Source organism: Halichoeres trimaculatus, unplaced genomic scaffold (assembly GCF_033239565.1).
Source record: "Halichoeres trimaculatus isolate MK-OKI-2021-1 unplaced genomic scaffold, fHalTri1.1 fHalTri1_scaffold_10, whole genome shotgun sequence".
Taxonomy (NCBI): domain Eukaryota; kingdom Metazoa; phylum Chordata; class Actinopteri; order Labriformes; family Labridae; genus Halichoeres; species Halichoeres trimaculatus.
In genome coordinates, this window is record NW_027437187.1 from 32,211,946 (window position 1) to 32,226,939 (window position 14,994).

At 39.4% G+C, this 14,994-nt stretch overlaps 1 protein-coding gene across 1 annotated transcript; it reads left to right on the forward strand.

Moving 5' to 3' along the window:
• The first annotated feature begins 445 nt into the window (after positions 1-445).
• Positions 446-13,928, forward strand: LOC141796578 (monoacylglycerol lipase ABHD2-like). Its single transcript, XM_074677785.1, has 11 exons — positions 446-543; positions 1,640-1,720; positions 2,026-2,256; positions 3,301-3,476; positions 6,392-6,559; positions 6,911-7,007; positions 7,125-7,217; positions 7,328-7,429; positions 7,530-7,599; positions 8,341-8,425; positions 13,103-13,928. Exons 3-11 carry the CDS (start codon positions 2,045-2,047, stop codon positions 13,336-13,338), a joined length of 1,239 nt encoding a protein of 412 aa, XP_074533886.1. The 5' UTR covers positions 446-543; positions 1,640-1,720; positions 2,026-2,044; the 3' UTR covers positions 13,339-13,928.
• Positions 13,929-14,994: the final 1,066 nt, after the last annotated feature.

Consider the following 14,994-nt stretch of genomic DNA (forward strand, 5'->3'; position numbering starts at 1 on the left):
TAAGGCTGTTGTCAGGTTTTTTTTTTCTAAATATTTTCAGTTTAGCTTTAATAGTGAATGAGTTTCCCTTTAAACTAAATCGAAGAACCATAAATGCAGACTAATGTGACCACAGCATGTGCTTACTGTAAATTAGTTTCTCTGAAGTAGGAAGTAAGCTACACCGCTGTTTGTGAGGATGCCTTCCATGGTTGTCGGATACTATGCTTTTACTATCTCGTCTGCGAAGCAAGAAGACTCAGATAGGTTTGAATAAAATATCTACATGTATTAATATCTGCGATATAATATAATGTGTTCGTAATGACGATAAATGAGTTAAGATTTAGTAATTTTATCACCTAAACGTGCTATTGAAATTGTTTCCCATCTGTGAAACTCAGAGTGTCAGGAAGTCCGAGCTTCGTGAGAGTACTTTAACGCCCCCTGAGCTCGCTTCTGGTCAGTTAGCTCCGCTGTTGTAAACAGACGGTGTCGGGAAACGGAGCTGAACTCCGGATGAATCCAACCAGAACCTGGACAGACTCTGGGAAAAGCACAATGGTAAGACCGGAAATGTCTTCTGACGACTTTTTAACCACTTTAACGTTTTCTGCTGCCTTTCTGGTGTGTCTAAGTCTGTGTCGAAACGCTTAGTTTCACCTCGAACCACTTGAGAAACACTTTACCTGAGTGACTAACAAAAGAGTGTAAGAAACTGGAAGCGGGGACTCTTGTGACTCGTATTAAAGCTGTTAAAAACGTAGCTGGTTGATTTTTCAGGTGTATCCTCTCCTTCTTTTGTTTTATTGTTTTGGTTCATAGGTTCACACTTTACAACAAGAGGAGAATGGGAACGTTGTTAGACTTCATTGCACTCTCATAGTGACTCAGGCTCTGTTTGGACTTGACCACTAAGTTTAAAGATATTCAGTTTAAATCTGTCCTCTTACTATTTAAAGATGTTTATCTGAATTTAAAGTAGTTAGAAAGTGAAAATGGAGACAACGCTAAGGGTGGTTGCAACACCAATCTTGGACTGTTGCAACATATGAAAAATACATTAAATGCCATCCATTACCCTTTTTTAATGGCTTGATATACATAGTACACCACAAAAACACATCTTTTACAGTAATATTATGTACAACTATTCTAAGAATAATGAGAAAATATATACAAACTATTATTTTTGATTCTTTAAATGCCTTGTTTGTCCATACTCATATTTTTTGAATACCTTTCCGCCACATACCAGTCACAAAAGCAAATCAAATGCCAGCTTGGCACAATATTTTGAACAGTTTTTAACAAAATAAAAAAATGAAATGTCTTAATATATGACAAAAACAAACTTTTGTGATCCAAATACATTTTTTTCCTGTCTTTTAGTTTAAACAAATTTAGCAAATATGCTTTTCAACCTCTTGTGGGTTCATGTGCATTGTGGCTGCTTGTCTCTGTGGCAGTTATGAGACTTGTCGCACCTGTCCCCGGCCTCCCCTACATATCACCTGGAATCCCAGCAATGTTTTTTCTGTCACCTCTTGCACAGTGACAAACATCTATTTGCTGTTTGACTTTCAGCCTTTTCTTTGCTTGTCTTTACCCGAGGCACTGAAACCCATCAACAAATAACCTCGACTGCGTGTTTTTACAGCACTGAGTGAACATTATCAGACTTGGGGTTCACAGAAGAGGGACCACAACAACTACAGGAGTTTCGAAGTCAGACATCAAGGTAGGGAAAATGTGTTTGAATCAGAATGTGTCAAAACTGTTGTATCGAGACTTTCTTTAAGTTAGTTTTTGTGCATTTAAGTAAATATTTACCTTTTTTTCTGAAGGACTCTGAAGGATGTAACCAAAATGTTGTGAATACAGTGTGTTTTTCTTCATAGTTTTGTGATTTAACAGGGATTTTAATTGTTTATATCTATCACCATCTTTTAATCTCAGAGTCATGCTCATGTCTAGATAACCCACCTCCTCTAAGCTCTGAATAATTTATTCAAGTCAAGTGCTGTCCACCCGTGTTTCTCACAGGTCCTCTCCGGTGTCCAAAATGACCACCCTGGATGACGCTGATATGCACACCTTTGGCCCTGAGCTGCCCGCCATGTTTGATGGTGTGAAGTTGGCAGCTGTAGCGACTGTCCTCTACATCATCGTCCGCTGTCTGAACCTGAAAAGTCCCACAGCACCACCGGAGACTACTTATCAGGACACGCCGCTCAGCCGCTACCTGCTCAAGTCATGCCCAATGTTGACCAAAGAGTGAGTGGTTGTTGAAATCTAGAGTTTAAACATTTGGCAGATTCTGGGTTGCTAGTTTTGGTTGTGATATCGCATCCAATTTCAAGCTTTCAGATGTTGGTAAACAATACAGACATTCATACTGCACTGACAGACGACTGAGAGACTTATCAATAAAAGTAGATGCATGATAGAAAAGGTCTCTTTGTTTTTGGGAACAGTCACGTTTACAACTGATGTCAGCTAAAGTTAAACAGCACAAGCAAAGAAAACAAGCAGAAAGTTTATTCTTAAAGACTAAACCTCACTTCACTACCTCAACTTCTTTGCTCTCTGTACACTGGGCGTTAATATATCACACATACACTTCGTCTTACGTAACGTATAACCTTGGTAAAGAGGGGGAGTGCCGCATGAATCACTTTTTCCTCCTTGTTTGACCAACGTTGAGCACAGCCTGGAAGAATTACAACCAAATGAGTCACGGAAACCTCAAAATATCACGAAGGTTAAATGCAACCATTTCTGAGAATCTACTTCAGGCCCATTAATCAGATTTGTCCGGCTCATTATAGCGCCGCAAAGTACTTTATAAAGCTTTTGTTCAACTGTATGCGGTAGCACTCTCCCAGACGTTTAAACAGAGTTTAAATGTGGAAAAGTAATGGAGTCGCCCTTTAAGTGTCTGTTTAAGCATTTCTTATCTCTGGGGAGGGAAAGAAAAGACATTTAATTTATTTACTCAGTGATGTTTTGCTCGTGCTAATGTGCTGTATTTTTGTCTCAACGCAGACAAACTGCTGCTGCTTGTATTTCAGCTTTATGTAACTCCTCATGCAGTTAATCCTGCGAACTTGGGACTCAGTTCTTTAAAATACCAAAGCTTTCAAAGTTTCTTACGACTAAAAAAATGCTTTTTAAAACATATTGTAAAAATATTCACATGAATCAAGTATCCAGATTTGCCTAATTAGATATATATGGGTATATTAATTACACATAAACCAGTGGTAGGTCTTCAGAGACTGTGTTTCAGCTGTAACCTGATATTGATCTTCTCTTCAGATACATTCCTCCCTTGCTGTGGGGGAAGAGCGGTCACCTTCAGACGGCTCTGTATGGCAAGATGGGACGTGTCAACACGCCGACGCCCTGCGGGGTCCGCAAGTTCCTCCCGATGCACGATGGGGCCACAGCAACCTTTGACCTCTTTGAGGCACTCGGGGACCACAGCACAGGAGGTTAGACACAAAAACTGAGTAAATGTTTAAGATTTGATGATGTTTCTTCTGGCTTTTTGGGTTTTGGGCTTTGAGACTAATTAAACCTGCAGCCTTCATTTTCTTAACCCCCTCTTCAGGCCAGAGATGAGATTACTGTTGGTTATTTGTGCAAGAAAGCATGATGGCTGCCAAACCAGACTCTGTTTGAACGTCTTGAAAAATTACCTTGAGCCACTTCTCTCTGTTGTTTACATCCCTCACATCTGGTAGTTGTATAGCTTTGTGGTACAATCTCTGAAGGATTCCTCCATCAACATGCCTCAAACATAATGAAGTGTACTAACAGTTTCACTCACAGCACAGTCAGGAAAGTAGCTTTCTGATATGTATTCTGTAGTTTAACATTCAAAACCTGTGAAACTACGTGAGCCCTCTTGTGTGATCTCCTTCCTTGATGTTTGTTGAATTGAAACTAAACTTGCTGCCCAATTTTGCACAACTTTCCTCAACAAACATCTTGGACATCATTTGTATTGATCAAAAATTGAACCCAGAATGCATTGGGCCATTTGGTGTACAAAAACTGTAAATAGCTTCTGTAGATTCTCACTAAATGAATCCTCATTCCTCAAAGAAAGGGTTCAGTGGATGACTGTGTTGGCCTTGACTGATTTTTGGAAATGATAGTCAACATTTGATCAGTTATCTGTATTGTTGTGCTATATAAGACAGATTGATTAAAAAGAGCAAGTGTGACTTTCCCTCTTGGTCAGTTTTGACCCCCACCCACATCCCTTTCTGATTGACTCATGTGACACAGCTGTTCTACAATCGTGACTCGTTTCCTGTCAGCTTCTGTAAATGATGTTGAAAGTTACAATTTTGATAAAATATATTAAAGAAGTATTACACAAAGGGTTTTTTTGAAGCCCAAACAATCATCATCAATCTTTTCACTAAAACACCTTTATTGGTGGACCCTGTTAGATTTTAAAACAGAAGCTTAGTCGGACGTTTGAATAGAGTTTTTTGTGAGCAGTGGACTAAAGAATCTTTAGTTTGTTTCTTAGGGCAGTGGTTTTCAAAGTGCGGGCCAGCCAGGAGGCACTAAGGAAGTTAAAGAAACTTGGAGGGAAGGAAAAAAACATTTATTTTTTTTAAAATAACAATTTGTCATGAACACATAACACGTAAAGTGCCATAATTGTCGGATTCTCAAGTTTCCAATTTAATCTAGCTGCACCCTGCTGCAACTTTGCCACAACGATGTCACAACCCATGTCGACCTACTGGTTTGAGCTCATTAAGCTATGTCAAAAACTTTGAGGCTCTTCCCCTAACTACTGACTACATGTAGAAGTCTTTTACAACTACCGTGATTTCTAAACACAAACTTCGCTATTTGGACCTAAACATTACATTTTGATGATTCATAGACTATGTATTTATACAAACTAAGCCTAGGTTTTTTCTCACATCAACTTCCACATCCAAACTTGCCATGTGTATACTAGACACATTGTAGATGAAGAATCGTAATAGGATTTGTATGATCTTGTTGGGCGTGGCCACAGCAAGGACTCAAAGTTCAGCATTTTGTCAACTATGTCCGATCTGCACTTAAATGGACTTAAATGCCCCCAAGTGGCAACAGGAAGAAATACATGAATAGGATATGTATTTGGACGAACTAGTCGTAGGTTTTTTCTCAGATCAACTCCAAACTTGCCATGTTTATACTAGAAACAATGAAGATGAAAAATGGTAACAGGATTTGTATTATCTCAATGGGCGTGGCCACAAATGACCGCCAAAGTTGACCATTTTAGCCGCTTAATGGAAATCTTAATAGTTCTTTTGTACAATGTTCAATCAGGACCAAAATGCACAGACAAGTTCAGCATCACAGCCCGAGTGCATTTCTATCACTAATTGTGCAAAAATTAATGCTCCATAGCGCCACCCAGGGGCTTAAAACTGCAGCCCCTCCGGTTACTTTGAGCTACAGGCCTGAAATTTTTTGGCCATAACTATCATGCCTGGACTTACAAAACAGTCTCTTACAATCAAAGTGTATTCTCAACAGGAAGTTCCCAATTTGGATGCAAACATCAGATTTTTACGAGATGTAGCCTTCATATTACATTGAACTTGTGCTACGTTTTTCATCTGATCAACTCCGAACTTATAAGAAAGGAGTATTCCACCTTAGCTGACAGAGCCCTAAAATGCCTACTTGTGTGAGTCTGGCTTTTGATTGTTATATATTTCCTAATCTAAACAAATGAATATAACTATTGAAAAGTGAATAAAAGTTAGGAAAACATTCTTAAAGCTGACATTTCATACTTTGATGCATAGTCTATTGGCTTCCAAAGGGGGTCCCTGGCCAGAAGCAAATACCTGTCGAGGGGCTCAGAAACCCCTGTCTTATGGAACAATAAGTTTCTGTCACATTAAACCTGGCATTTTTATGTATCCGCCTGAAACAGATATGTCAAATTTAAATATGTCTCAGAATTTTCCTTACTGAGTAAATATTTGAACCCATTTTGTCTTTACTTTGCATGGATGACCTAGTTTTTGTGCAGAACCTCCTCTGTGACTCTCATCTCTCTGTGTAGTTCAGCATGATCACAAGCTGTTGTTGTGAGTTTGAGACTCTAGAGATACACAAACGTCTGACACCCAAAGCTTCAGAGGCAGATCTTAAAATGTCATTGTCTTTTCGGACATTTCTTTTCTTGTGTGGATTTTAATTCTTCAAACTGACTTCAGTTTGCAGAAAAACTAATGAACTCCCCGGGGTGGTTATGTTATGCAACCAGTGAAATCAGCGCACACTTGTGAGGTCCACATTTTCAGCCGACACGTGACTTTTCTTTGTTTACTAGAGCATGTGTCTCTTGTTGTTTTGTGTGTGCGTATTTCAGACGACATCACCATGGTTATCTGTCCTGGGATCGGTAACCACAGCGAGAAGAACTACATCCGGACCTTTGTGGATCACTCCCAGCGGCAGGGTTACCGCTGCGCCGTCCTAAACCACCTGGGAGCGCTGCCTAACATGGAGCTCACCTCGCCTCGCATGTTCACCTACGGTAACTAGAGAGACAACATGTTAATGATTGCACTGGACCAAAGTGAAGAAGCTCACCTCAATTACTCATTTATCCCTGGACAAATAAATGTAGGGGGGAAAAAACAAAGTGGAGACGTCTTAGTTTCGTCAGAAGCACGTAATGAGGAAAAACTTTGTTTTTACTGTTTCTGACACGACTCACTGACAGGATAACAGACTGCTGGCAGGTTGATGTGACAGCATGAAGTAATCCTGTTCCTGTCAGGGTTTGTTTTCCCCAAAACATCCACCTCTGTAATGCTCCTTCACTTATTCATTTTACTTCTGTTTTACTCCCATAACGTGTTTTCATAGATCCTCTTTTCTTCAGGATGTACCTGGGAGTACGCCGCCATGGTGGGCTACATCAAACGGGCTTTTCCAGAGACACTGCTGGTGGTCGTCTGTCAGGGATATAGCGCCCTCAGGTTGGTGAAACATCAGACTAAAACATGCACACAGCAGGATTTCATTCAGTGTCCAAACTTTTGCATGATCTCGTAGTGAGTAGTTTGTGCATAAAATGTGGATTTGTCTGTTTTTAGAGCTCAGGAAACATTCCTTCAGTGGGATCAGTGTCGAAGACTTTACAACTTTGTATTGGCAGACAACATGAAGAAGCTCATCCTGATGCACAGGTGGAGAAACACAACAGCAGGATGGTCAACCGCAAACATTTTCCAAATAATAAAGAAAAAAAATGCAAAAAAAAGTTGTATCTTAGTGGCTTTTTTACTCTCTTCAACAGAAACACTTTGCTGGGACTGAACTCCACAAACATCAGAGATACAGACCTGGGTCGTCTGTATGCAGCCACGTCTCTGATGCAGATTGATGACAGCATCATGAGGTAAAGTTTGGACCAACTGTGATGATTTGTAATTGGATGAGACTGACAGTAGCTTCTTTGTATCTCTGTGGCTGATTTTGTTACATGTTTTTCACTGCAGGAAATTTCACGGCTACAGCTCTGTGAAGGAGTACTACGAGAAGGAGAGCTGCGTGCAGCACATCCACAAAGTGAGTGTAGGAAGTTGTTATCAGAGAAAACATGTTGATAGTTTCTGTGTAAAGAGATCCTGTACTGAGCTAAAACACTTACTATCATAGCCCCTGCTGCTCTTTTAAATGCAGCAGATATCTTCCAGTAAAATTCAGCTCTGTATGAAAAAAGAAATGAGCTGCACAGACCATAAACAAAGTGTAACCATGTTCATTCCTGCTGTAAAATGACACATTTTAACTGTGGAGTTATTAGGGAAGCATTGACTTTTGTAAACAGCCCCCAGTGGACACTTGAAGAACTGCACTTTCATGCCCTTCTCATTGGCGTCATTTCTCAATACTTCTGAAAACACAGGTTGTGGTTTGAGAGGAAGTGTGATCATTTTTTGAGTAGTGTTTTGTGTAAACTTCCTCTGGTTGCCTGGCAACCTCAACACCCCTGGAAACCACAATTTGTCACCATGAACCACAAACATGAGGGTGGTGTCCAAAAACGTTGAGTTCTTTCTGTTACCACTGACTGAAGATATATATAATATGCAAATAATATAATCACTTTTAATGTTACTGCTTCCTCTGCTCTAGTACCACTCTAGATGAAGTCGCTACAGTAGTATGGTTTCACCTACAACTACAAAAAACAACAGTCCCTGGGGTGTAACATCAACTCACCCTGAGTCATTGCTTCCTGCTGCTCTTTAAAGAGTAAAGGTGAAGTAATAAAAGAAAAATAATGATCCGTTGTTTCTTCACCAGGTCACTGTTCCTCTCCTCTTCGTCAACTCCTCAGACGACCCCCTCATTCATCAGTCTCTCCTGGCTATTCCAAGAACACTGGCAGGTTTGTGATGAACAACAATTCTCATTTATCTACAGCTGTGAATCTAAGAATGGATCTAAAAAAAAAACCTTCCTGGGACTAACTCTAACTCTAACTCTAACCATTTCTTGGCAAGAAAGAAAAAATTGTAAGTGCCTCTAATTTAAAGATATAGATATAGGAAATGGTAAATAAGTCTCGAGTTTGTTTTTATTGACTGCACACTGTGGAAACACCTGTGTATAATCGAGGGATTCAACCCCTATGTGCCTCACACTTCTTTTTGCACAGTCCAAAGGGGTTTGAATCTATTCTAACTGCACTTGTGTCATGCACTGTGTGCTGCAGTTTGTTTAAACGGGGTCAAGAAACTTTAATAAAATATCCGGGTGCAGATGTTATTTCATTTGGTAAATAAAAACAGATATGTTTTGGTAGGAAAACTTCCAGCAAAGGCTAAGGGACAGAACTCTTTGTCCTGTTGACTCAAGATTTTGGTGTTTTTTAGGGCCCTCGCCTGAAGAGAGAGGGCCCTCTTCTAGCACAGCCCTGTTTTCGCTCTGTTTCTTTCTTCTTCTTTTGCTTTTTCTTCTTCCCGTTCCCTTAATTTGACCCTCTAAATTGCTCAAAAACTCACTAAAATTGGCACACACCTCACGATCAGCAAAAAATTTGATATGATACCAAACATGACCCTCCAACATTCCAATAATTTGCTCTCTAGTGCAACCTAGGTACACTAAAATGGCCCTAGCGGCCAGTAGGAATGTCATAGAGAGATCAAACCAACGTCAAAATGTTCGTCTCATTGAGATGCAAAATTCATACACTGACACCCCTCACCTATCTTGAACAGGAAGCTGGCAATTTGCCTTTCAAAGTAACATTTCACCACATTTTTACCCTTTCTTCAAAAATTACCCCTCCCAAAAAAAACATGAGTGGTATCGGCTTGAAAATTGCTGAGATGGCAGACTAGACCCTGCTTTACAAAGTTGTTGGGGATTTTGATGTTTTGGGCCCGGTTTTCAAATGAAGAGCCCTCAAATTAGTGAAGCCCAAGAAGCCTTCTCAGCTCCCTCCATTAGAATGAATGGGAGCAGCAGAAACAGCTCCACACTAGCGGATGCATTTGGACCTTTTAGCAAAAAAGAACAAGTCATACAGCTTTAAAAATGACATAGATGGATTCCTGATAAAATTCCCTACAAAAGTATCATATTTTTGGATGTCTTGGGAAATAATGTGTCAACTATGAGGAGTTGTTTGCAAAACTTTTGTGAGTTTCACTCCCTATGCAGCAGTTGCTGATGATGTCACACACTCATCACGAGTTCCGTGCTATGAGTTCCGTGCACCTGGTCATGTGACTCACTAAAGGAGGGAAAATGCTATGTTTTTCTCACAAACACATTATAAAGGAATGAAAGCTTTTCAGTGCACCTTATTATGACTGCCTGATATTCATGGATGGATAATGTATCAGAAAAAGCAAGCTAATTCAGACAGGCAACTCATGTTCATACTAACACATCATTATTGCCATCAGCTGATCAAGCATCCCTCACTTTGGCAGTCTTTTTAACCTTCAAGATTTCCTGTGTCTTCACTGCTTCTGCTGTGCTTCAGCTGTCAAAGACAAACCTGACAAAGCTTCTTTTCTACTCTTTGCAAACTGTCATAAAAATGCTGTTGCAGCCACTTTACACTTCATTACTTTGAAGCACGCCTGAGTGAAGCCCCTGTTGAACTTACTATTAACAGAGAAACTGAGACTTCACAGATAAACGAGCGGTTTCCTGAGGATGTAATGAACCTTGAGAAGACGTCATTTATTTTTCAGATGTCTCTGAAGGTGCTGATTTCTTTTCGCGTTTAACCTGAACACATGTCCGCTTCTCGGGTTGCTAATTTGACTGTGAACAATGCAGCACATGTGAAAGGAGGTCATGAGTCTGAGTGTGTTTGACCAAAGGCCATCGTTTCCAGAGGCAGATAAATCATAATTAGATTAGTCTGAGGATTGCATGAAGACAGAAAAATGTGGTTCAATCAGTCATTATGTTGGTTGTATTACATGGATGATAACACGTGTGCCATAAACACAATTATTCACACAAGGAAGTATGCAGCTCTGACCTCCCCCTCTAACCATGCGGAAAAAGTGAAGATACTTCACTAAACTTTTCCATAACACTGATAAATATTGTGCACATTTCTTCAATATCAGTGACTTAATGTTGCTGCTGAGTCAGGCCTGAGAGGAGAACATGAACCTGCTGTTCCTCCCCCTGAGCTGAACACCAAGCTGGAGTCTTAAGAGTTGGAAAAGTCTTTCTGCTAACGCTGCTCGGCACAGACTGTCTTGTTGAATTTTTCAGGGCCATGTGATACGCCTTCGCTGTTGGATTATATATAGAGAGCAGTGTGTGAGTGTACGTGCACGCCTGTTTGTGTGTGCATGTGGCCGGGGCTTGCAGCCTGGTCTTGCCCAGTGGGTCACATGCACAGGTCCCTATGTGTGTAAATCAGTGTGTGTAACGACTGAGACCATTACAAGCAGAATTCTAAACCTGTCCTCTCCTTCAGCGAGACATGAGCAAACAGAAGTTTGGATTTCTATGTTAAACCTTTTTTGTCATCAATTGCTGGGAATTAGTTCAGTTTTCTTGCACAGAAATTATGCAAATTTCCCTCTTAATGTTGCATTTGGAATCATCTTAAGTTTGGGTCACTTTGACCTCTGTGAGAAGATTTCATTTCTTCAGCTGAGTTTAATCCATTTAGTCTTATTGCTTTCAAAATTAAAAACTGGAGCAGGAATTTCCGAAAGAACAAGAAACAAGAAGAGGAAGTTAAGTCTAACAAACCAAAAACAGTTATTTTCAAGCACTTTAAGGCGATTAAACCAGACAAACAAGAAGAGCAAAGATTTGTTTGTCATGTAACAGAAGCTAACTGAACACGTTTAACATTTGTTTGTATGATCTAAGTCAGAAAACAGTTTGTCAGGTGTTTATGTTTCTCTAAGGCTACTTTAAAGCTAATTTGTTTTTAAAATTCCCAACTTCTGCTTCTTTGAAACAGAGCTTTGACTCTACTCCTGTAGTCCAAAACCATTTAATCTGAACAGAAACACCACTGACCCTTTTTGTTCACTAATCCAGAGTTATGAAACACAAACTCGGGAAACAATGCCACAAAAACCTTTGTGCAGATGTCTTTAAATCCCATGATCCTCCATGCTGGTGTCACCTCTACCATGTGACTCTTTTTCATGCAAGAGAAGAAAATCAATCAGTTTCTTCTGTCAGATTTAAACCCTATGGAGTGAAAAAGAAGTTATTTCCCCAATAAAAATAAATAACTAAAAAATAGAGTGTTAATTTTTGTGAATACTCTTGATTTATTTTGGGCCTGCATTGCTTTTAATATTCTGGAAATACTTCAATAACCAGAGAAAGTAACCTTATTCAGAAATGCTGATCCCTCTAAGGCCCATGTGTACAAAAAAAAAAAAAAATAAATTTCAACTTTTTACATTGTATTTTGGCCTCAGTATCTGATGATTTCCTATTTTTTCCTCATAATTTTGTCAAGTTATCTTATAATTTCATTTTTTCTTTCTGTTTTTACAAGGGCAAGTCTCCCATTTATTCTTTTTCACCTGGCAGAAACAGACTTCCATAGCCTACAGAGCATGGATGCATGATATTCTGGCCATTTTCAGAGCATCTTGAGCGATGTTTTGTAACCCAAATAATGTGGTTTTCTATGACTATGTAAACACCAAAACTACCTAAGAAGAGTGGACCTTCTTCCTTTATGTCTCTCTTCCTGCTTTTGATTCAAAAACAGACAAAATGTACTTTTTAAAAAAAAATTATGTTCATCTCGAGCACTACATCCTTTGATTTTCTCCATGGCCGTCTTTTCTCACCATTACGCCGCTCTTTCTCTCCGAACTACCTTGACACATCATCTCAGATTGTTTTCTATTTTTTTTTAACCAATATTTATTTAATCGGCCATGACAGAATTAATAATGCCGGATATCGGATATTGGTATCGGACATAATTTTGATATCGGTGCATCCCTATTACAGAGTATGGATGATAAATGACAGATTTTGCTGATTGTGTCTCCATGGAGTCTTGCTCCTGAAATGCTCGTATTAGTGAAGATTCCTGAGTGACAAAGTTCCCACAAAAGGCCTCAAAACTCCCCTAATTCTGCTTAAAAGCATCTGCAATCAAACCTTTTTTATACACAGAAATTGGATGGATTGAGTGATCAACGGGTAGAGACTTCAAGTCTTTGCTAACTTGAGCTTTTTGTTTCACTTTTGTTAAATTGCATACTGTACACTCACATTACTTGTTTGTTTAGAGCTCTTTTCTTCTGCCCCCAAGTGGCCAAAACACAAACTATTGCTGCTCTAAAGAACAGCAAATTTGATTATAAGACTTGTTTTTCCTCTTATTTTATCAAAAAGTTTAGTAGCTGACTTTTTCCTTTCACTTTTTTGGTGTTTTAAAGGATGAATAAGTAGGCACTGAAAAGATTGTGTTAAATGGGGGGACATCATGGCTCAAAGGGAAAGAAGATGAGTCAGAAAAATACTGAATCAATGCCTCTAATATTTTAAAAATCTATATCTAATCAACAGATCATCTTCCCTCTACTTTTATCTGCAGAAAAGATGCCCAATGTGATGTTCGTCCTGACCCAACACGGAGGCCACCTGGGCTTCTTTGAGGGAGCTGTTCTGTTCCCTCAGCCGCTCACCTGGATGGACAAGGTCATTGTCGAGTACACGGACGCCATCTGCCACTGGGAGAAGAAGCGACCAGCCTGCCAGAGGAGCAGCCACTCAGGCATCACCTCCTGCCTGCAGAGCACAGAGCTGACACCCAGCGGGCAGCACACATAGACTTTAAGAGGCGAGAAACTATCGACCAAAACCTGAACTCAGCCTGCTGTCTCTACTCTGCTTCAGCACTAACAACTTCACGGTTTGATGAAGCTTTGAGGTGAACGCAGGAATTCTGTAGATAGACTGGAAACAGGCAGGCTGAGTGGAAGTGGGAGCACAAAGTTGTAAACTGAAACTCATACACGATTATAATACTGGAAAATGTAACATGACCCTTAGTTGAATCGTTCCTTCCTCTTGTTGTTGGCTTAACTCCACCGTAACATGAGTTCAGCCTCAGCTGGTTTTTGGCAGCGGCACTCCTTGAGTCTGGATTGTGAGGTTATGTAACAAGTCAGGGAGGGTCACACGTCAAGCATATGACCTTTGACCCTGTGGGCAGAGAGAAGTGACCTGTGAATGAAGCTCTACTTAACCTTACTAAACACTCAGATGTTGATAAAACTGCTCACATACAATCAGGCAGAATTTAGATCCAATTGCTTTAAAATTTCTAGAATTAAAACCATGAAAGCATAAGAAAACTGTCTGACACCTTAAAACAGACATCTGTGATGTCTCTACTCAAAATATCATTGATATTTTTTTTTAAAAAGTGCCTTGACATTAATAATAGTTTGCAGCTAGTTTGAAGGTTTTGGTGTCCTGGGTATCATTGAGCTACCTCAAATTAAGCAGTGACATGACATTCATCCTATTCACACAGTAGTTGTTTTTCTCTGTTGTTGTGCACAGTGTGCGTTTCTAAAATTTGCAGAATTTAAAAATACTTGTTATTCAGCGTCTTTCTCTTTGATCCAATACTAAAAATACTGGTCATGAGAGACATTAGACCTTATTTTGAAGTCAAACAACATACACGGGGATCTACTGGCTATAGAAGTCAACAGCTAACATTTCTACAAAACCCTTTTTTGGCAGACTTTGGCATTGCATAAATAAGGTTTAAATATGTAGCTTATTTTACTTTAAGCATCAGTTCCCTTCCCTTGGTTTTGCTTTGTGACAATCAAGCTTTTTTTAAGCCAAATAACTCAGACATTGATACACAATACAAACAAAAAGTTAAACATCTATGCTAACATCAGTCTTGACATTTACAGCTTAGCATAACAGCTTATCAAATGCTAACTGTAATGTTATAAAACAGCTCTTTTGATCCAAATGCATAAATTCAAGCTAACAAGAACCCCATAAAACTAGTTACTGCAGGGTGAGTGAGCTTTCTTGTTATGCTAGCAGTGTATTTGTAGCTAGCTAAAAAGGTTGATATGTAAAAACTGTAAACGAATACAAATCCTAATTTAACGAGTTCCGCTTTTCTTATACTTGAACACTCTCTAACTGTAACGTTAGCAACGATGTGGCTTAATTCTAACTTCAGCCATTGTCCATAAAGCTAATAAGTCATTAAATGTGCTATTTTTACTCCAAGACATGATACCTTAGCTTGTTTATATGCTTACTGAACTTACTGCCCAACATAAGAGAACTTGTGAACACTAGGACTTAAAAGCACATGATCCCTCTTTAGGATTAGCTCATTAGCTTGCTAAACTAGTATTGACAGTTTATTACTTTTATGAAAAGCAACTTATAAACTAACATTAGCTCCCTTGCTAACAATAATTTTGGCTATCAAGTGTTAACTTA

Excerpts from the sequence above, each read along its gene's own strand:
- LOC141796578 (XM_074677785.1), top strand. The coding sequence starts at position 2,045 with ATGACCACCCTGGATGACGCTGATATGCACACCTTTGGCCCTGAGCTG. Across the intron at positions 3,477-6,391 it reads CGGGGACCACAGCACAGGAG|ACGACATCACCATGGTTATC; the intron begins GTTAGACACAAA and ends TGCGTATTTCAG. Across the intron at positions 6,560-6,910 it reads GCCTCGCATGTTCACCTACG|GATGTACCTGGGAGTACGCC; the intron begins GTAACTAGAGAG and ends TCTTTTCTTCAG.